This window comes from Benincasa hispida, chromosome 11 (genome assembly GCF_027475165.1).
Source record: "Benincasa hispida cultivar pf3 chromosome 11, pf3_genome.v1.1, whole genome shotgun sequence".
In the NCBI taxonomy this organism is placed as follows: domain Eukaryota; kingdom Viridiplantae; phylum Streptophyta; class Magnoliopsida; order Cucurbitales; family Cucurbitaceae; genus Benincasa; species Benincasa hispida.
In genome coordinates this window covers 17278817-17301099 of record NC_143488.1, presented here as the reverse complement: position 1 = coordinate 17301099, position 22283 = coordinate 17278817, and the positions used below count along the sequence as shown (strand labels likewise).

The following is a 22283-nucleotide window of genomic DNA, read 5'->3' as shown; positions in this document are numbered from 1 at the left end:
CTGGACTTACCAAGACTCTAGTTGAACTTGTACTTAGGTTCGGCTATCTAAAACAGTGCGTTAAAACCCAACATTTAACATCTATTTCATCACATGGTGAGAGCGTATCAGGTCCCATCCAAAGCAAGTAATTGAAAAAAAATCTTTAGATGTATATTCACCCCCTCAAATCACTATGAAAGCACTTTATGACAGCTGAATGTTGAGTTTTCATAAGAGCTCTAAAAAAATTTTTAAATTACAAGATAATCAGACCTACAATTCATAAGATAAACCCAAGAATAATGAATGCAATCATCAATGAAGGAAACATAATATCCAGAGCCCCTTTTGTAGGAACAAGAGAAAGACTACACATTAGAATGCACAAGAAACACTTTTATTAAAAGGTAAGGCTGGAAATTTTGCCAATTTACAACCACTATAATCAGAGATATCATGACTGTCTAGATGTCCTAAAACTCTTATAGATGCCAAAAACTGTAATCAAGATGCAGAAATATGACCTAAACGAGAATGCCATAAATATGAAATGGAAGATGAAGGACTCAAAGTAAAAGATGACGGATCCACACTAGAAGTTGTAACATCATCTAATACTTTGAGTTGATCTAGAACATAGACTCCCCCTTGCTTATGGTCTGTCCCAATTACCTTCTAAAATTGTGGATCCTGTATCGAACTAGTAAAAGAAGAAAAAGAGACTAAATATCCAAATTCACGTAATTGATTAACAGATACAAGGTTTAAAGTAAGATTAGGAATCTAATAGACATCAAAGAGAGACACAAGAGATGTAACGATTAAACCAATACCTACTAATGGCATAAGGCTACCATCCGCACCCACAATTGACATCAAATAATAGGGAGATAAAGAAACAAAAGAAGACAAATGAGGCGACATATGATGAGAGGGACCTTAATCCAAGACCCATAAAGAAGAATCTATACCTAAGGTACTTGATGAGGCCAAACCTTTATGAGATGAGGCTGACATAGCATGAAGCTATGAACTGAGGAACTGCTGAAATTGTTCAAAAATGTAAGGATCCACAGATGGAGCAACCACTCCATTGTTGGACTGACGTGTTTGATATGTCCATTGAGTATTTTGTGATGACATCGATAGTGGTTGTTGTGATGAACAATGTTGTTTGTTATAGTGGTTGTCGTTGTTGTTACTACCATTTTCCTTTAATCAACAAAATGGGACATGGAGCATTCCGTTGACCCTTTCATTTGCAAAATGCACACTCATCAGAGGAGACTTTAGAAGATGGCCTATTTTGATTTCCAGTCAAAGATCGTTGTGGAACTACAAAAACAAAACAGATGGACTTGGAGGTGGGGTAATTTTCATATCACATTGAGACATAAGACGAATCTCCTCTGCTAAAAGATCACTAACCACTAAATCAATGGAAGTGAGAGGATTACAATGTAGGATTGTCCCATGCAATCCCTCAAATTCAAAACAAAAAGTCATAAGAAACTGAACTAGGTGTTGAGCATCCTTTCGAGTGATATAGGCTTCAACGGTACTCAATTCTGAAGATTCGATCAATGCCAATTGATCCAATAATTCTAACATAGAAGAATAAAACTCTTGAATACTCATATCATTTTGCTGAAGCGCATGAATATCCATCTCCAATTGATATTGTTTGGAAAAGTTAAATTGGGCGTACAACCTAGCCTAATTATCTCAAAATCTTTTTATCAGTCTCATATTTTTGCCAACTAGACACCAATAGAATGTATAATATAATTATTAATCCGTGTAATGATCTTTAAATTATTGATCACCCAAACTTCTAATAATGAAGCATAATCAGTAGCCCTATCATCCATAAGTTTCGTTCACACACCTGTAACATAGTTCCACATTGATTTCCCTCGCAAGAAATTCTTCATAACATAACTTCAATACAAATAATTTTTACCATTGTATACTAATTGACGGCAGAGAATCATCCTTGCGATTCGACATGACAATGATATGAAATCTCAAATAACAAAATCAACTAAAGTCGAACAAAATACGATCAATCAAATCAAATTCTCAAACCAAAACTTTACTATCTTCTTTTGCTGAAGATTCGAAAATTAAAAAGCAAATCTACAATTAATCTGAACAATTAAACAAAATTGAATTGATTGTCAATTCAATTCTTTTTGCCGAATTGCTTGCCGCCACGACAACCTAAAATCAATTTTGCCAAAATTGAACTTGAGATTGCCAAAAATTGAATTCAATTCAATTCAAGTTTGCCAAATATTGAATTGAATTTCAATTCTTCTCATATACTGCAAAAAATTGCCGTCACTCACAAAAAGTTGATTCCCAATTATTATTATTTTTTTTTTTTAAAGTTTCATGTACAGCCGAAGGTTGCCTCCACACCAATCAGTCGAACATGAAATCAATTTAAATAACAAATGAAATATTAAAGGATTAACGAGAAGAATTGCGGATTTTAACTTTTCATTTATAAAAATAGCAAATCATAAATTCATTCACAAAAGTGGTAAATAAATTAAAAAATAAATAAACGAATTTATAAAAGTCTAAACTACCCAAGATTGCAATTGACTTTAAGAAATATTCGTAATTATATTGTAATTAAAACTAACATCTAGAGACTATTGGTGGGCTAGGCTCTACACCGACCTCTTCTCTAACCAAGTTGCCGCCATTTTTCTCTCCAAAATCAGTTCCTCGGCCAACAATGGTGTGATTGTGAATTTATTGTCTCTGAATCTATCATCGCAACCATAATTTCCTCCACTCTACTCAAAATTCTGATGGGGACATTTTAGGGTTAAAGAAAAATTGTTACATTATAATTCAGGTGAAGGTTTTGTAGTCATCAAAAATCTTTTGAAAGTTTTTTTGTGATATTTCCAATGAGATATTTATGTGACCTACAAATACATAATAATTAGTTTCCAAGCTCCAACAAATACACTATAATTGAAAGTCACTCAACCAAACCATCTTTGAACTTACCCAAAATTTTGTAACAATACTTTTTCTTGGTTCTAGACTAAAATATTAGTTTTGAATGTGAGGGTTGGACTAATAAAAACTTTATCTAAATAGTTGCATTCATGAAAAAAGAAACTGATTTAGATTAGAGTATGAAAATCCCAATTAAAAATTGTCAATTAAAATTACTAACAAATTATGATGTGGTGTTAATGTCAATCATGTAGATCTGATGAATAAAAGAGAAACAAACAATATTCAGAATGGTACATCCTTCCTTGATTGAATCAGTCAAAGTGGGTATAAGACCCCCAAGGCAAACAGGTTAATATCAACACCGTCTATATGCTAGGAATCACTTTGGAAAGTCTTTCATCCTGCAAAGTAAACTTGTCGTCAATTGTCTTCCACAATTCTAATCACATTAGAATTTCACATCTTTGTCTTCCACGATTCTAATCACATTAGGATTTCTGCAGCCATCCTGATACATTGTTAACCGAGAAATACTACATTCAAATGTTGGAAAAACCTTAGATTAGATTAGATCGACAAGATGTTTAAAAGATGTGTTTGAAGCAACAGAAACTTCTATAAATCGGAAGTCATGATAGTAGTTATTTTCATCTCACTTACCGTTGAACAAAACTCTTAATTGTTTAACTTACCGTTGAACAAAACTCTTAATCGTTTAACAGCCATAAGAAGAAAACATCGAGATGAGGAAGAAAGCTAGGGCTACGTATTGTATTCTAATATTTTATATTTGAAACAAAAGATAATAATTATAATGTTCAAAAGTATTTTAAAACTATGAATCTTGATTAAGTGTAATAGAAAGTATAATAAAAACAATAAATTTCAGTTGGGATAATTAATATAATATGATAATTTAAATTTCAGATGAAGATTTTAAAATTAGTTGTTGTAAGAGATTTAAAAATTCAAAATAAGTATTAAATTTGTTACATAAATTCATAACCACGGCTAAAATCGCAAGATTTAAGGATAATTATCTGCTTGAAATAATCAAGTTAGTTAGCATTGAAAGTATGTTGGAATATATAGTTCAATTAATTACAATCTCATTAATACAGATGTCGAATTAATTACACTACAATTAAAAGAGACGATAAAGGTATTTTAGGATTTTCAAAAGTTTGACTCACGTGATCTCCATGCATTTTGCTATAATTCAAAACTACTCCGCCTTTTACAATTTTTCTAAATGATAGTGTAATTACTGCTATTTACCTGATTATTCCAATATCAAAATCCAAAACCCAAATCAATTACCGAAGTTGTAAATCAATCTGATCGAAGCCCAACCAACTCTCAAACCTCAAATTGTACCTACCAATTTTTGGTCTGATATCGTAAAATTAGAGAGAAAAATAGGATTTTCTTATCAATCAAAAGTACTAAATGATACACACTAATGAGGTTTATACAAGTAGGACAAATAATCTACCCTTAGGATAAATAATGATAATAATAAAATACGTTAACACTACTAACGGTAGAAGGGAGACGACATGGCGATTGTAGCATGATAGTGGTTTTAACCATAATAGTTTGTTCTTTCCTCCCTCTCTTTTGCTTTCTTCTTGCTCGTGGCCGTAAAAACCTCGATCTCCCCGTTGACAGTGAACATCCTCAAGCGCCACTTCTTATTTTTCTTATTTCTCAAGAATAAATGGTTAAAATGAACTGAACTGAGAGTTAACCAAATTTAATTGGTTCAATTTTGAGCAGGAACTGAAGAGGACTCGGTTTTTTCGATTGAAAAACTTAAAGAACTGAGAGTTTTGATTTGGCTGATGGTTTTATCTAAAACTGGACTAAATCGAACCGGACATGCCCATATAAAACAGCAATTAAGCCTTAGACATTGTAGGTTACACCAACGGGGCGACCCTGATGGCAATAGTGGACAAACTTAGAAACAAGAGATTCCTCGTATCATTAAGTAAAAAAAAGGAAGCAACATCTTATGTGGAGCCCACAACTCAAACTCAAAAATATATTTGAGAATTCAACCCACAACGATAGATAGTTGAAACCACAATCCCCAATTTTGGAGTAACGGCTAATGTCGTAGGCAATTTAGACTAAATGGCATAATCAACAAATAATGAGATCATAGGCAACAAGACCAAAGAGATGACAAAATTCAAGTCTAAAACGAGCCTATGGGAAGAGATTAGTCTGTGGACCAAGGCCTAAACTAAGATGCTCGACCTTGACCAATTGACCTCTTTCTAATAGAGATTGAATCAGAGACTTAATCAAAAGTATAAATTGATACTCTTACTCAAATATGCGGTTTAAATTGAATTGAAAGTTGATAAAATTAATACAATATACCAAGTTTGAGTTTGAAGTTTGAATTGATAAGATTAAAAGTTTTAAATTAAATTTGACACACCCCTTCAATGATTTGTTTTTCAGACATAAGTACGTATAATTTGTTGAAAAAAAGAACTAAAAGTACAAATAATTTTCCTAGTTATAAAATTTAAATAAGATGTAAAATAAAATATTAAAATATTCGAAAAAGTAAAATAACATATATAAATATAAAAAGTAAGCTGTAACAAGGAAACCAATAAATACATACCATTTATTTTCCTGTTTGAGCTCAAAAGAATAAAGACTTAGAATTAGACAATTATCATTCACGACTTTCTACAAAAGAATGATGGATCAGAGAACTCCCAGGAGAGAAATGACTACAGTAACTTCGGGCCGTTTCATAACATTTTTGTTTCCCGTTCTCCATTTTTCTTGTTCCCTCTTTCTTAAGAATTAGAAATAATGAATATGTTTTGTAACCATTCTTTTTTCTTTTAATTCTGCCCAATTTTAAATATAAGTAACAAATAGAAACGGAACAGAAAATAGTAAACGGAAACATGGTTAAACAGACCCTTTAATATTGCAACAACATTCTAGCTATCCTTAAACTGAAAAACTCAGCAAATTGAACTAGCATTTCTCCCTAGCAAACAGGATCAAGCTATTCACCTGGTAGCAAACTTAAAACCCATGGTGGTACTGCCACGTTCTAACCATGGTAATTTGTTTAAACAGAATCATCCTGTAAAACTAAAGCATGCTTAAAATGCAAAATTTAGAAAAGGTAGCATTCTTCACCAACCAAGAAGCAAGAGTTTCACGAGGGCCATCCGAATATAGAGACCGTTCTTCGCTTGTCGGAAGTAGGCAGCCCTTGGATCCTCATCTACATCAACAGTGATCTGCAAAATAATGAATAAGTTACTTGTAGACTCGTAGTCACCACATGTATTTGCCTATTAAAGATTAACATTTGAAAATGCTTATGATTCATGCTTGTTACCTCATCAAGCCTAGGGAGGGGGTGCATGACCACAGCATGTCTCTGCATCACTTTTAACACATTTTTATCCACAATGTACTTGCCTCTAGCTTGTTCATAAAGATCAATCCTCTCTCCAAATCTTTCCCGTTGAATACGAGTTTGATATACCACATCACACTCAGACGCAACTTCCATCAAGTTGTCACATTCTTCCCATTTTACATCTTGTGATGTCAAGTAGTCTTTTATATCATCCTAGATAAACAAACAAGTTCAACAGTTGGAAGATTTCAAAGTAACCAGTTACTTTATACGTTTTGGCTTCTCCAATTTACTTTAAAACAGCAACAAGTAATAGCATAGTCAGTTTATCCAGTCTCCAAAAATTGTTTCCCAATATCATGGCACAACAAAGAATTTCATTCAATAGGCAGTAATGTTATATTTTTGCTTTAAAACTTACCTTCATTTTCACAACATCTGGAGAGACAAAGTATATTTTCACATCTTGATACTTGGCGAGCAAATATGCAAGTGACCGTACAGTTCTCCCATTGGCAAGATCTCCCACGAGTCCGACTTTAATTCCATCAAGTTTTCCTATCTCTCTCTGAATAGTATATACATCTAGAAGAGCCTGCCAGAACCAGAACAAGGTCAAGGGTTTCAAAAAAAAAAGTAGACAGAGATATCCATCATAGCAGAAGATTACCAACAGGATTATTTTCAAGTTCTCGCAAAGCTAAGCAAAAGAAGCTCTAGAGTCTGGACCCGTACTTAACTTTTTTATATCTTTTTAATGACCCTCAAAATAAGTTTAATATCTCTTTTTTTTAATTATATTCATGGTAATCATTGGAATCAAACGCATTGAAAGACTAACATTCAAATTACTTGTTTGAATTTTTGTACGAAATTCAGCAAAAGCAACCAAATAGTGGCCATATATTTATGACAAATACTATTCTTGGTAATGTGCATGTAACAATTGAGAGTTACGGCATGTTGTGAATGGTTGGTTGCTCATTTTTAATCAATTCTTTAATCATTTTGCAAGAAGTACTATGGATACTATTTATATTGCTTAATGAATGAGAAGAGGGGTATGGAATCAGTAATTCATCAAAGTTGAATTTTCTGGTGAGGGCGATTGAAAATTCAGTGAAAATTATGGGCATCAAAATCCTCTCAAATGAACATTCCGCTTTCAAATTTCTACCGCTCATTTTTTACTTTGTTACCAATAATCAATGTTTACAATGCTTCCTTACTATTTACTCTGATAGAATCCAAACTTGGATGGAAGAATTTTATTATATTCACGATATAAACGATTACAAGAACAGAGAAAAGAAACAAATGCACTGCTTCCTCTCACACGTGAGAGAGAAGCTTCAGTTCCAAAACCACTAACCAAAATATTTTCTAACCCCCCTGTTCCCGCTCCCCCTTTTTTAACAAAACATTCTCCTAACAGACTAAGAGTCTCTGCTAGTCATGGTCCCCACTTCCCTAACCGACGTACTTCCATCTTTTCCCAAATTACCCTTATTTCTCCTTCTTTGATACTGAAATATGATTGGTGGTCTATCATTACCTCCCTCCTCCACATTTACCTTGTCCTCAAGGTAAAAAGTCGGAAATTGCTTCTGGAAATCAGCCACTATCTCCCACGTTGCCTTATGCCTCGGCAATCCCTTCCATTTCACCAAAATCTCCCGTCCCTTTTGCGAAGAGTGAGGGCGATAACCCAACACCTCCTCTGGTTCAGTCAGCCATTTATGGTTCTCAGTCACCAATGGATCCACCATTTGGTTTTCACGTTGCTGCCCCACCATTTTCTTCAGCTGGGATACGTGAAAGACAGGATGTATAGCTGCAATAGAGGGAAGTTCCAACTTATAGGCGACCATTCCAATCCTTTCAATGATTTGATACGGCCCAAAGTACTTAGGAGACAACTTGGCATACCTCTATTGTCGTACCGAAATTTGACGATAAGGTTGAAGCTTCAATAAGACCCAATCCCCTACCTGAAATTCCACATCCCTTCTCTTCTTATCAGCATACTTCTTCATCTTGTCTTGATCCACTCGTAAATGCTCCTTGAGAACTCGTAAGGCCTCATCTCTATCTCTCAACTGCTGGTCTAAAGTAGCATTCGAAGTATAACTATCACCATAATAAATCAAAGGTGGAGGTAGTCATCCATATACAATTTGAAAAGGGGTCATGTCGGTCGATGCATTATACGTGGTATTATACTAATAAATACATCTCCACACTGCAATTGACTACCTCAGTCTGACCATCCGATTGGAGATGATAAGCTGTACTCCGATGGAGTTTGGTACCCGAGAGTCGAAAGAGTTCCTGCCAAAAATGACTCACAAACACCTTGTCTCGATCCGAAACAATGGACTTTGGAATCCCATGTAGCTTAACTACTTCTCTACAAAATACATTAGCTATGACTTCAGCACTCAAGGGATGCTTTAAGACCATAAAATGAGCATACTCACTCAATCTATCCACCACCACTAAGATTACATCATGACCCTTGGCCTTAGGTAATCCTTCTATAAAATCCATTGATATATCAGCCCACACAACATCAGGAATTATTAGTGGCATCAACAAACCTGTTGAAGACAAAGCTAGAGTTTTGTTCCTTTGGCAAACCATACATTCCTCCACATATTTTTTAACGTCCCTTTTCATATCCTCCCAATACAATTCTCCAGATAATCGTTTATAAGTCCTCAGAAAGCCAGAATGTCCACCGAAAACAGAATCATGATACGTGTGCAAAATAGTAGGGATTAAAATGGATGTGCTAGATAGAACTAACCTCCCTCTGTACTTCAGCTCTCCTTGATGTAAAGAGAAATCCTGAACTCCCCCTTCTTTCTGTAGTACTCTAGTTTTGGTACGTTGTAATCTGTCATCCTATTCCACCTCCCTTTGGATGACTACCATGTCTATCAATGTGGGAGTTGTCAAGTTTGCGAGTTGGACATTGGATTCTACCCGAGACAACGCATCAGCTACCCCATTTTCCAGTCCCAAACAGTAGATTACTTCAAAATCATACCCCAGGAACTTTGCAACCCATTTCTGATGCCATGGTTGAATGGTTCTTTGCTCCCATAGAAATTTCAAAGCCTTTTGATCTATTGTGATCATGAATCTCCTCCCTAACAAATATGGCCTCCACCTTTGCACAGCCATTACTACAGCCGATAGCTCCCTTTCATATACTGGCTTGGCTCGGTCTCTCATTGACAAGGTGTGACTATAGAAAGCAATCGGTCGTTTCTGTTGCACCAATACAACTTCGATCCCATATCTTGAAGCATCAGTCTCTACTTCAAAAGGCAAACTAAAGTTTGGTAATGCGAGTACCGACAGCGTCGTCATAGCATTTTTTAACTTCTCGAATGCCTTCTGAGCCTCCCCCGACGACCGGAACGCCCCTCCTTTTAATACTTGAGTCAACGGAGCTGCAATACTCCCATAATTTTGCACGAATTGCCAATAATACCCCGACAGTCCCAAGAATCCCCGTATCTCCTTGATAGTTTGGGGTGTTGGGCATTCCAAGATAGACCGTACCTTCTCTGGGTCCACCTCCACTCCCTTCCCCGAGATTATATGCCCCAGATACTCCACGCGCTCTTTAGCAAACTGGCACTTATTGCGGTTCTCCCTCAGAACAGATAACACTACTTCCAAATGCTACAAATGTTCTTCCAAACTCTTATTGTACACCAAAAAATGTCATCGAAGAATACTAAAACAAAGTGTCATAGATACGGTTTGAAAATGGTATTCATCAAGGCCTGAAAAGTGGAGGGAGCATTGGTTAACCCGAAAGGCATTACCAAAAACTCGTAATGACCTTCGTGAGTTCTAAAAGCAGTCTTCTCGATGTCCCTCAGATGCATCCTTATGTGATGATAGCCCAACTTCAGATCCAACTTAGAGAATAACTCAGCTCCATTTAATTCATCAAACAATTTTTCTACCACTGGAATTGGAAATTTGTCTGGAATGGTTGCATTATTGAGAGCTCTGTAGTCGACACAAAACCGCCAGCCCCCATCCTTCTCTCTAACCAACAATACGGGGCTCGAATACGGACTTGTGCTTGGCCTGATAATTCCCGATTCTAACATCTCCTCCACTAACTTTTCCATTTCAGCTTTCTGATGATAAGCATAACGATACAGCCTAACATTAATTGGATTCGTCCCCTCCTTCAAGTGTATGTGATGCTCAATACTTCTGCGTGGAAGTAATTCCTCTGGCCATTCAAACATATCTTCATATTTATTCAACAGAGTAGGTATTGATTCCGAAATGGTATAGACTTCCTCTATTCCATACCACTCAACCATCAACATGCCTCCTTCCATCATTCGACACTCCACTAAGAATCCTTGATCCTCCTCTGTCCACGACTTTATCATGCTCTTCAAACTTACTCTCGCTTTTGTCAAACTCGGGTCACACTGAAGAGTTACCTTACGATTCTCATGATCGAAGGTCATTGTTAAGTTTCACCAATCCACTTTTGTTTTTCCTAACGAATGAAACCATTGCATGCCCAAAATTACGTCCACTCCTCCAAGCTCTAATGGTAAGAAACTATCCTTCACCCTCCATTCGCTGATCTCGATCTCCACATTCTTACACAGTCCTTTCCCCTTAACTATTGAGCCAAACCCCAAGACTACTCCATAATTTGTAGTCTCTGTAATCTCCAAGAGCAATCGCTTTGCCAAGCCTTCGGATATAAAATTGTGCGTTGCTCCGCAATCAATTAATATCACCACCAGCTCTCTCTTTATCTCCCCTTTGATCTTCATTGTGCATGGATTAGTCAAGCCTACCACTAAATTCAGTGAAAGTTCTACTACTGTAAATACTTCGTCTTTCACAGTCAACATGTTCAATTACAGTACTTCTTCTCTCAAACCATCCTCTTCATACAATTCCATTTCTTCTCCAGACACATGCACCACCAACAATCTTAGCTCCCTGAGTTCGCGTCCCTTGCATCGATGTCCCACGATGTACCTCTCGTCACACCTGAAACAAAGTCCCTTCTCCTTCTTCGCTTGAAATTCAGCGTTTGTTAATCGCCGGGACGGTCCTTCCCTCCGATTGTCATTGGTCGATACCCCTCTCAGAGTAATCGTCCTCATCGGAAACGACTCACTGGTTTTCCCTCTGTCTTTCACTTCTCCGATACTACCTACTTTATTCATGACATCGTTATTTATTTTAGTATTATTCAGGGTTTGGACCTTACCTCCGAATATCTTTGCCTGACCCGCTTCAGTCCGTGCGTTCTCACGATCCTCAACTCGTTGGGCCAATGACATCATCTGAGCCAACCCGACCGGTTCCCAACACTCCACCTCTGCCTTGATCCATGGAGCAAGTCCATTCATAAATGTCTCCTCCAACACTTCACTGGAGAGATGCGGTAATGGAGCCACCAGCTTGTCAAACAGATTCCGATACGCCTCCACCATCGATTCTTGCCTGATTGCTAAGAATCTTCCACATATTGATCCTTCTCTCAGTGATCGAAATCGAACTAACAACCTCTGTTTTAGGTCCTGCCAATCTTTGAATGGTTCTCTTCCTTCTTTGGACCGGTACCAATCCAACACGGCTCTGTCAAAACTTATCACCGCGACTGTCATTTTCTCGGATTCCGTCAACTTGTGAATCTGAAAGTATCGATCAGCTCTGAATAGCCAAGAATCCGGATCACTTCCACTAAATACCGACATCTCAACCTTCTTAAATTTGCTTCGGTCACTCACCAACTCTTCTACTCCCGATTTAGCCATATTATTCAACGCATTCGAAGTATTATTATTCGATCCTTCAGTCGTCTCGCTCCTCAATCCCTCTTTTTCTTCTGTCGAGATTGCCTTTCCTTTTGCCATTTCGGCTACATACGAAATGAGCATCTACTGATGGTTTTCCGCTTGCATTCTCAATCGGTCGATACTCTTAGCCAACCAATGCTAAATTCTCCTCGATGGTCGGCAGTTTCTGCATCTCTACACGAAAACCAGAGATCTCCTGATCTAACCGTTTCAACTTCTCTTCAAATCGTTTTTGAGCCATTACTCCCAGGTGAGTGCTCTGATACCAATTTGATAGAATCCAAATTTGGATGGAATAATTTTATTATATTCAAGATGAACTAAACGATTACAAGAACAAAGAAAAGAAACAAATGTACTGCTTCCTCTCACACGCAAGAGAGAACCTTCAGTTCCCAAAACCACTAACCAAAATATTTTCTAACCCCCCTGTTCCCACTCCTCCTTTTTTAACAAAACATTCTCCTAATAGACTAAGAGTCTATACTAGTCGTGGTCCCCACTTCCCTAACCGACGTACTTCCATCTTTTCCCAAATTACCCTCATTTCTCCTTCTTTGATAATGAAATACAATTGGTGGTCTATCCTTTTACTCTTTACATGTTACATATTCATACACCCATTATATTACAGGACTAAAAAAGGTGCTGACAAACCTGAGTTGGATGTTGTCCAGGACCATCACCAGCATTAATAATAGGAATGCTAGCTGTTGCAGCAGCTTTCCTAGCAGCGCCACTTTCAAAATGCCGCATCACAATTATATCTGAGTAGCCCTCAACAGTTCTGATGGTATCTGAATCAAGTGCATATAAATTACAAGTAAACTACTATAGGAAGGTGAAGAAGAGGTGAAATGATTCAATCACCTTCAAGGGTTTCTCCTTTGGCGGCTGAAGAAAACTCCCGTGCATTTTCAGTTGTCAATACCTCCCCACCTAACCTTTTCATGGCAGATTCAAACGAAAGCCTAGTTCTAGTTGAGGGCTCGTAGAACAGGGTAGCCATCAGATATCCTTTGAGCATTTGGCTTTTAGACGAACTTTTTTCAATCTTTTCCATATCAAGTGCAACTTCAAAAATATAATTGAGAATATCTCTATCAAATTGTTGAGCTTCAATCACATCATCAAGCTCAAACTTTTTGCTAACAAAAGGAGAAAGTGAATCCTCGATTTCCACAGCTCCGCACCGGATTTCATTTCTCATTGGACGTTTCTCAATACATTCCCATTTCGATGAATTCTCATTATGTGACAACTTAGGACTTGTTAGGAACTTGGACTTGGAGTATCCAATCCGGGAGTAGGATGAACATAAGCTACCATACATATAACCCTTACAGCATTTTATTGTTGCTTCAGTGGACGCATGCCCTTGCAAAGAGTGTGACATAAGAGATGATGAAGCAGCCATTTCAAGTAAAAAATATCCTGTATTGGCCCGAGTTTTAGTAAAACAGAGGACCTTATTTAATCAGCTTTGACATAACCATCTAGAATGGAGAATTATTAAATAATAAAATGAAGGGGGGGAAAAAAAGTCTTATTGTTCATACAACAGCATACAAAAACATTACTTCATACGTCTGAATCTGCCTTACAGAAAAAAACACATGCAGTGTGGTAAAAAGATGACTCAGGAAACTATTATAACATAACAAATAACCAGAAGAAAATTAAAAAACATTCAGCTCATTATGCGGGTCTACCCTTATGAATCTCGTACAAAAGGCATGAAAGAAAATAGGATGGCAAGTCAATAGCCCCTGAAACTTATGGAGTGAGTAAGCATATTTGGAATGATTTGCTAATCATTTGGAAAGTCAATTCAAAGCATACCCTCCCATTAAAAAATGGTTTTAAACACATAGAAAGTCAATCCATGACCCTCAATTAGAAACCTATTAGAGATGTCTGTAGAGAAACAAAGCTAAGAAGTCACCCCAAGAAGACCAAAACGGAACAATACTAAGGTTTTCAAATTAAGCAGAGAATATATCATTTACAGAAGATGGGACGAATAAACAATCAATATATTCCCAAATCAGTATCTGCCAAAATGTTTCCAATTTCCTGTGATTCTAATAAACAGCAATTTAAAAAATGCAAGCATATATACTAATAGATATCAGCATTCAGACCCAGATGAGGATTGTTCTGCACATCCCAAACACCATTACAAGTAATCCACGAAATGAAGGAAAAAGAAGAGAGAACACAGAAATCAAAGGAGCAATACAAAAAGAAATGCTGAATTGTAATGATTGAAGTAAACAAACAATCTTAGAGGGAATATTAAGAACAACTGAAGAGTTACCTGAGACTGAAGCGAAGAGTGACTGAAGAAAGTAGAGGGGAGAGAGAGAGAGTGATGAAGAAGAAGAAAAAAGACGGAGGAAATGACGAAGAAGAGGGAGAGAGGAGCGGCGGAGGAGCGTTGCGCAACCTTGGAAGCGGATGTTTTTGAAGAAAGATGCCGGCGGTGGTCCAAAGAAAGCAAGAGAGAGAGGCGGCAGTGAAACGTTACGCATTGGGAAGGGGATGTTTTTGAAGAAAAGATGCTGTGATGGTGGTGGTGGTCCATTTCCAAGTATGCAATATAGGGCCAAAATGTATTTTCCTCCAAAAGTACACCCTTGTTAAGACTCCTATTAAAGCTGACGTGATACTTTTGTATTGAGTTATATCATTATCACTATCGTATTAGAAATATCTCACCCATCACAAAACCATCAAAATTAATTAGTCATTAATTCATTTATAATCATTGGTTAGTCATTAATTGATTAAAATGAATATCCAGTTAGGATTTCTATTCTTACAAGAAGGGAGGGACAATAGTTTAACACAGCCCGTAAATAGACCTAAATGCTATCTTTATTATTGACATTGGAAAATTACCTAATCGGATTTCTACCCAACTGAATTGTTGAAGCCAAGACAATTAAAAAGCGACAAACAAAAATCCACGTCCCATACCGACGACGAACAACAAGGGTGATGTCGTTCCTTGTCGGCAACAACAACGTGAAGATATCAAAGAGAGAGAGGAGAGATGGGGTCGAGATGCAAGAGCTTGTGTGAGTGAGAGATGTACAGTGTGAACATTAAGATAGGTTTTTCTATCCAAAAAAAGTTTGAAACCAACCCATAAGATTTTGTATGTGACAACTATTTTTATGAAAAATATATATTTTTTTTTTTATTATGTATCAAAAGAGATGAGATTAGATGTAGTGTAGATTGTACTTAATCATTGTCCAAAAAGAGTTCATAAAGTATGGTTAGGATATAGAACTGAATTAATTTGGGTCAAGAATATATGATATAGTTTGTTGTAACTTATAGAACTCTTTTTCCACTTAATATATTTTTTTGCTTAACTTTTTGTGCACCATTTAATTGCATACTTAGAATGTGTAATCACATTTTACAATTTTGTGCATGCAACCTTTGTACTTCAAGTTATATAAAATATTCATATTTCATGGTAAAGATAAAATCGTAATATTAGATATTTTTTATATCTATGTTAATTAAGGTTCCATATATTAGAAATAAAAGATATTCTTGTTTAAAGAAACATACTTTTTTTTTCCTTCTTCGAAATAGAGAAACAATTACCTTAAATACTTTAATAACTTATATTATAATCATGGTGATTTTTTTCTAGTACAACAATACAAAAGTATGGGGATTTGAACATCTGACTCTCTCAGTCATTAAGCACATTTCTAAACTAATTGGGTTGATTCAACATTTTTTTACAATTTTCTATATAACCATTGTACTTGAAGTATATTTTTCCCATAAAATCAGGTGTATAAGTAAAAAATGCATAAAAAAAAATAAACCGCCAACGGGCTTAGAGTTTTGTATGGCATATACATCAAATTGTAGGTTAGGGTTTATTATATATGTATGTGTTTATTATATATGTATATTGATCGTCAGAGGTGGTCATCAGAGCATGTTGCCAAAGTGAGGCGACGGTAATTATAGACAATAATTGTTACCGAAGTTGGTCACTGACAATTGCTGACAGGTGGAGTCATTAGAAACATTGAAGAGATGGAGAGTTGAGTTGAATTGATAATTTTTAATGCTTTCTACACATATAATCTAAACAAATAGATCTAATTATACAATTGTCTAAACTTTCAAAATAAATGACCTAATAGACTATTATTTTACACAAAAGACAAGCTGGAAAAGCAACATAATTATACTCTATTAACTAACTAATAATCAAACAAAACTTTAAATTATAATACAGAAATTGTCCTCTCGACCTTTTAATAGTAAGATACATGAAATAAAAATCTAACAGTGATAGAGGTGATAGTAACTATCAAAGTAAACTTAATTTAACAGTAATTAACACGTACTAGCTCTTTTAGAATTGAAATGCTCGATTCCCATTGCAATGATTGAAGGTGTGGCCTTGCTAATATGTGAATCACAAACAAGTAAACCATATATAGGAAGGCAAAGGGCAGTGTTTAAAGGGAAAATATACAAGAATTGGCAACCAAATTAATAGGAGGGGAAAGTGGGGTCTACCTCCTGGGCCCAACCCTCCAATCCACCGATGATATCCTTAGCTGAAGGGAATCCTTTCTCTTGTAGATACTTGACGGCTCTTTGAGAATCATTCCCTCTCCTACAAACAACATATAATTGAACATCAGCACTCGAGGACTCTGAACTCTGTTTATGTTCCTCTTCCTTCAAAGCCGAAACGACTTCTTCCAGCCTTCCATCCAAACTCGCCAGCGGGATGTTAAGGGAGTTTGGAAGAGAAACAATCTTGAAATGATGCTCAGGACGGACATCCACGAGCACATGTGATTCGCCATTACGAAGTCGATCTCTGTACTCTTTGGCACTTATTCTTGTGTTTGGCTCTAGTAGTTTTAACCTTAGAGGAGACTGCATGTCAATAGCATAACAATCAGAGGAACTGCTTAACACATGCTCGGTATGGGAAATACGATCGGAGCATTTAACCTACTATTACGCTAAGCTAGAAAGAAAGTAGGGCAAATTGCAAAAACCACTCCTAAAGTATAGTGGAAGTTGCAATTGCACCTTTTAACTTACAATTGTAAAAATTGAGCCCTCAAACTTATACAAGTATTAAAATTGAACTTTCAAACTTATAATAGGTGTAGAAATTGGACCTGAATAATAACAATTGGACCATCAAACTTATACAGATGTTATAATTTCTATAATTATGTAAGTTGTGAAGGTCTAATTTTAAAACCTATACAAGTTTGAGGGCTCAATTTACAATGAAAAGTTTGAGGGTATAATTGTAACTACACTACCACCATACTTTAGGGTGGTTTTTGCAATTTGCCCAAGAAAGTATGCCATATGATGTGCATAAAGGAAAAGTATTTGCATATGTAATTCAAAGAGTACCGTAGATAATGGAGACTGAGTGAACATTTCATAGTCAAATTCTTGAAATTTTGCTGCTTTGAACTCGGAATTTTCTCCACATACTTCACACTGCAACGACCTTCCACGAATCTTGACCTGAGTTCAACTATAAAACTTAGCATGACTTAAAAGAAGGGAAGCAAGAAATGAAAATCTAACACAAAATGGTGGATTGACTCAAATCAGTTCAAAAGGTGAAGGGTGGAGAATAACTAAAAGTTTATTCGGAATGCAAAATTGAAGAAAAGCCCCACTGAGATCTCTACTTCTGATGATCCGACAAAAATTACTCATACGAGTAATGTTATTTTAGGGTTTCCTATCATGCAAGTTGGAATGAATACATCAACTATGAGGATGGGGTATTGGACGAAGGCCATGCAAAAAAAAAAACAAAAAGGAAAAAAAAACTATAGTACTAACAATTGAAATTAATCGTTTGTAGAACATTATATAACTGTGAAACATACAATTCGGATCCTTGCTGCCAAGGCATCAAACAGAAGCATCCGTCCAGAAAGTGGCTCACCAACCGCACTTGCAATTTTTATTGCCTCCAAGGCTTGAAGACAACCAATGATCCCAGGAACTGGATGATAAACAGCACAAAAATGTGACCAACGAGGAAAGCTTGAACATGAAAATCATTATTTTTATAGAAACAACTGTTTTCATTGAAAAAAAATAAAAGAATACGAGGACATAAAAAAAATCAAGCCCACCGAAAACACCCCACTAAAGAAGAGTTTCCAACTAAGTAAGATATTTCGAACTGAGCTTGAACATGAAAATCATATTACACAGGAACTAGAACACAAGTTATGTGCACTATATATATTTCTGGTTTCTGCCGTACAGACAATATTCAAGGGAAAAATAACATTGGAGAGCAGACAAATCATCGACAGTCTAAGTGAAAGGATTACTGGCCTAATGGAAAATGAGGCAATTCAACGACCTACCTACTCCTAGAACACCACTGTCAGCACACCTTTGGCACGCTGTTGTTGGTGGGGGAGTTGGAAATAGGCATCGGTAGCATGGACCTCCATTGTAATTATAAACTGTGAGCTACACCAAAAGAATCGATAATAAGATAGATTAATGAATTGATTTTGTACTACAGATGAAAATATAAGCTAAAATATCCTCTTTCTAAAAGATATATTTAATTGATTCTAGAATAAAAAAGTGAATTCAACTGCTTAGAGTACCTGCCCCTCCAAACCTAGTGCTGCACCAGACACGAGAGGCTGTAAGAAGATCATAACACAATTAGTATTTCTCGAAAGAAAGGCTATAAACTAAGCTGTTCAATTATGTCTTAGCAGAAATTAGTTAAATTAATAGAACATGTGGTTCTATTCTATATATTTCTGCCTTGAGTTTTACTTTCTAAGAAGAATAGAGTGCACCATTTACCTTTCCCAGCACCACACAACAATCACTAATCATGTACCGGGTAGGAGCATTATCTGTGGCATCTACTATAATATCATATCTAAGAGGAGGTTTTTGCAGTTAAGAAAATAGAAATGTTCAGAACAGCAAACAGTAAAAAACAGACGCCCATAAGCAGATAATTTAACATAGGGTAAGAGTAGCAATATCAAACTCGACAGTATAGTTGAAATAAGGATACTTGCTAAAGATTTCTAAAGCGTTTGATGTGCGAAGAGCTTCTTTGTGCTCAACAATCTCGACAGTAGAGTTGATCCTAAGATGAATGCACAATTAGTACTACCAAACCATAATTAATTTGACCGATATAAAAGCCCTGCAAACTTCTAAAGGTAGGAAAAAAGAATTAAACAATGAAACTAAATATCAGGAGCTAAGAAACATACGAGCGACAAGTAGCAGCAGCAGATTCTACTTTTGACCGGCCAATATAGGCCTCGGTATGGATGATCTGAGATAAATTTGTAACAGAATCATGTTAGTAAAACAGAGTTCTAATAGTGTATTTAACAAAAAGGCTAAAAGTACTTAAAACATGAGCAATAGAAATAATGTTCAGCCACGATTAAACAAACCAAACGAACAAAAGGGTACCTGCCGATGCATGTTATTTAGCTCAACTACATCGTGGTCAACAATTCCAAGACGACCTAGAATCATAATTCCCAACATATGCATGAGTTATAAAACACAAAGGAATTACTCGATTGAGAAGAACAAGATACACAAACTAACTACTTGTAATACATTCCATTAACATTGGTTCACCAGTTGTAGGTACAATCATCTTACCAACACCAGAAGCAGCAAGATACAATAAAGCTGGCGAGCCCAACCCTCCCGCTCCAACAACTAAAATTGAAGACTTGGAAAGCCTCGATTGTCCTAAAACAAAATGCTACTTTAAAATCATTCAGTCAATTTGAGTCAAAGAAAAAAGAAGGAATTGAGAGTGAAAGCAGACCTTGGACTCCAAAGGAAGGAAGAATGAGGTGGCGACTGTATCTGTAAATCATATCAGGGGAGAGACCGTGAGGAAATGTGGATGGTGGAGTGGAAGAGGCATTAGAAACACCGTTGTTGTGGGGATGATTGAGGTTGTGGAGCTGGGATTCAAGAGCTGAAATACGACGTTCTAAGTCGGTCTTGGCGGATTTCAAGGTCTCGATTTCTTGAAGAATACGAGAAGATTCAGTGGTGATTGAGGCCATTGCTGGTATGCTAAGAAGCTCGGAGAGAGAGAGAGAGTGGGAGAATGCTATTATACTAAAACACAGGGAAGCTTATGACCCTAACAACATCAAAGAACAAAGTCAATGTAATAACCCATATTTTCCAATACAACTATTAAAAAAAATGCGGAAACATAACCATTATAAACTTTTATAATTTATATAAATCAGCAGAAGCAAGTAACTACAAACCTTTTTTAGATCAAACTATCAAATCCTAAGATAAACAACCCTAGATGCCCTGCAATCAGTCTGTCATCTAAAAATATTTTGAAAATAAAGATAAGTACAAAAATATTCGATAAGCAATTTCAATATCAAGCTTTGAAATTCATTTTCTTTCAAAACTTTTGCAAGTGAAAATACAAATCATTGCAGAACCTTCGGTCAAAACCTTGCTTCAAACATTACTTTCGAAATCAAAATCTGTTAAGCAAATAAACCTTCAAAACTAAACGTTTGAAGTTGAAATTTTCAAATAGTTGTTCAACAAAACCAAAACATTCGAATAAATTTTCAACACCTTCAATAAAGAGAATTTTCATACTTCCTAAAACATTAATCTTTCAATACTTTCAAATACATAGTCTTCAAGTTTCAATCAAACAAAACTTTCAATCAGTCAATACTTTGATACAATTATAACTTTCAATTATTCAATATTTTCAAATATAGAACAGGAAAGATGCATAGTTTAAGTAGCCCAGTATATATGGTTACATGTCCGTAACACCAGTCATTCATTTAGTCAGTTAGAGATGTCAATTAATAATATCAACCAGAACAGCAGTCAAATACTTAAGTGTGAGGCCATGTGAGTGCAACATATACATGAAACTTCATACCAAAGAAACACTTCTCAATCCAAAAATCAGTCAAAAGAAACACTTCCAAGTATCATTCAAACATTCACATACTTTTATTTGACAAAATAAACAGAAAATATACAAAACACTTTCAGTCAATCCTCAAATCACATAAAACATACTTTCAATTCAAACATTTATCGAATCACAAGAATCAAAAAATATCTTTATTGAAATTTATTTCGTGGAAGGGATGTAGAAACTAGTAATAAACAACCTACACTTCTCAATCCAAAAATCCACTTCCTTGAACAAACTGCTTGTAGATGCCTAGAACATAATGTTTAAGTGTTCAAACTCAATACCGAGAGATTTTACAACAAGAACATTCTTAATCAAAACCCACTATAAACCTAAATTTCACTCCAAATTAGTCCAAAATTACAACCAACAAACTTCCACAAGACAAAAACTGCTCTAACATACATAAATTGAGTCCAAACTAGTTCAAAACGTGTTTAAACTTGCTCAACCTTAATCGAACACTTATAAACTTACCCAAACATAACAAAAAACAAGTTCCAAGAGTTCAGAGTAACACTTCAACACTTAAAACCAATTCGATAAGGAAATTAAAACAATGATCCTCACTAAAATCTTACTGAAAAGCCACTAAACCTTGTTGGTTGGGTCCAGAAACGTTTGAACTTACAGAGCTGGATCTTAAACGATATGGGTAAACTGATTTGAGGGGGAAAAGACAAACAGGTGAGAAACGCTGCTATGAAGCTTGTTCGAGGTGGGTGTTCACGATACAAGTCGGATTCGTGGGTAAAAAATCGCTGGTGAGTGAATGGGTCACCGGAGAAAGGGCGAAATTAGCGGGTCTGCTGGAACCCCTACCTGTGCCCTCTAGACCGTGGGAGAGTGTGTCTCTCGACTTCATCACCCATTTGCCCAAGGTGGGAGAGTTTGAATCGGTCCTTGTTATCATCGACCGGTTCTCGAAATATGCCACGTTCGTCCCAACGCCGAAAATGTGCACAGCCGTGATGACTGCTCAGCTATTCTTCAAACACATCGTGAA

The 22283-nt window shown here is 36.2% G+C and overlaps 2 protein-coding genes and 2 pseudogenes across 4 annotated transcripts; all 4 read right to left on the bottom strand.

Annotated features, from left to right (window-relative positions):
• Window positions 1–1183: 1183 nt before the first annotated feature.
• Window positions 1184–1992, bottom strand: LOC150032442 (uncharacterized; annotated as a pseudogene).
• Window positions 1993–5907: 3915 nt separating this feature from the next.
• Window positions 5908–14865, bottom strand: PYRB (PYRIMIDINE B). Its single transcript, XM_039049783.2, has 6 exons — window positions 14564–14865; window positions 13114–13677; window positions 12901–13040; window positions 6798–6971; window positions 6353–6589; window positions 5908–6251 (listed from the first exon to the last, which is right to left on the bottom strand). The coding sequence occupies exons 1-6, from the start codon at window positions 14775–14777 to the stop codon at window positions 6144–6146; spliced, it is 1437 nt and encodes a 478-aa protein (XP_038905711.1). The 5' UTR covers window positions 14778–14865; the 3' UTR covers window positions 5908–6143.
• Window positions 10660–12468, bottom strand: LOC150032441 (uncharacterized; annotated as a pseudogene).
• Window positions 14866–16450: 1585 nt separating the features above from the next.
• Window positions 16451–22015, bottom strand: CNX5 (co-factor for nitrate, reductase and xanthine dehydrogenase 5). 3 transcript variants are annotated; one of them, XM_039047389.2, is made up of 12 exons: window positions 21875–22015; window positions 20123–20449; window positions 19951–20043; window positions 19753–19808; window positions 19545–19609; window positions 19340–19414; window positions 19120–19198; window positions 18912–18950; window positions 18660–18768; window positions 18168–18286; window positions 17677–17793; window positions 16451–17178 (listed from the first exon to the last, which is right to left on the bottom strand). In XM_039047389.2, exons 2-12 carry the CDS (start codon window positions 20367–20369, stop codon window positions 16783–16785), a joined length of 1395 nt encoding a protein of 464 aa, XP_038903317.1. In that variant the 5' UTR covers window positions 20370–20449; window positions 21875–22015; the 3' UTR covers window positions 16451–16782. The 3 variants fall into 3 exon arrangements, with proteins under 3 accessions (XP_038903317.1, XP_038903318.1, XP_090163361.1); XM_039047390.2 differs by lacking the exon at window positions 21875–22015 and adding an exon at window positions 20583–20920; XM_090307235.1 differs by lacking the exon at window positions 21875–22015 and having other exon boundaries at window positions 19951–20056.
• Window positions 22016–22283: the final 268 nt, after the last annotated feature.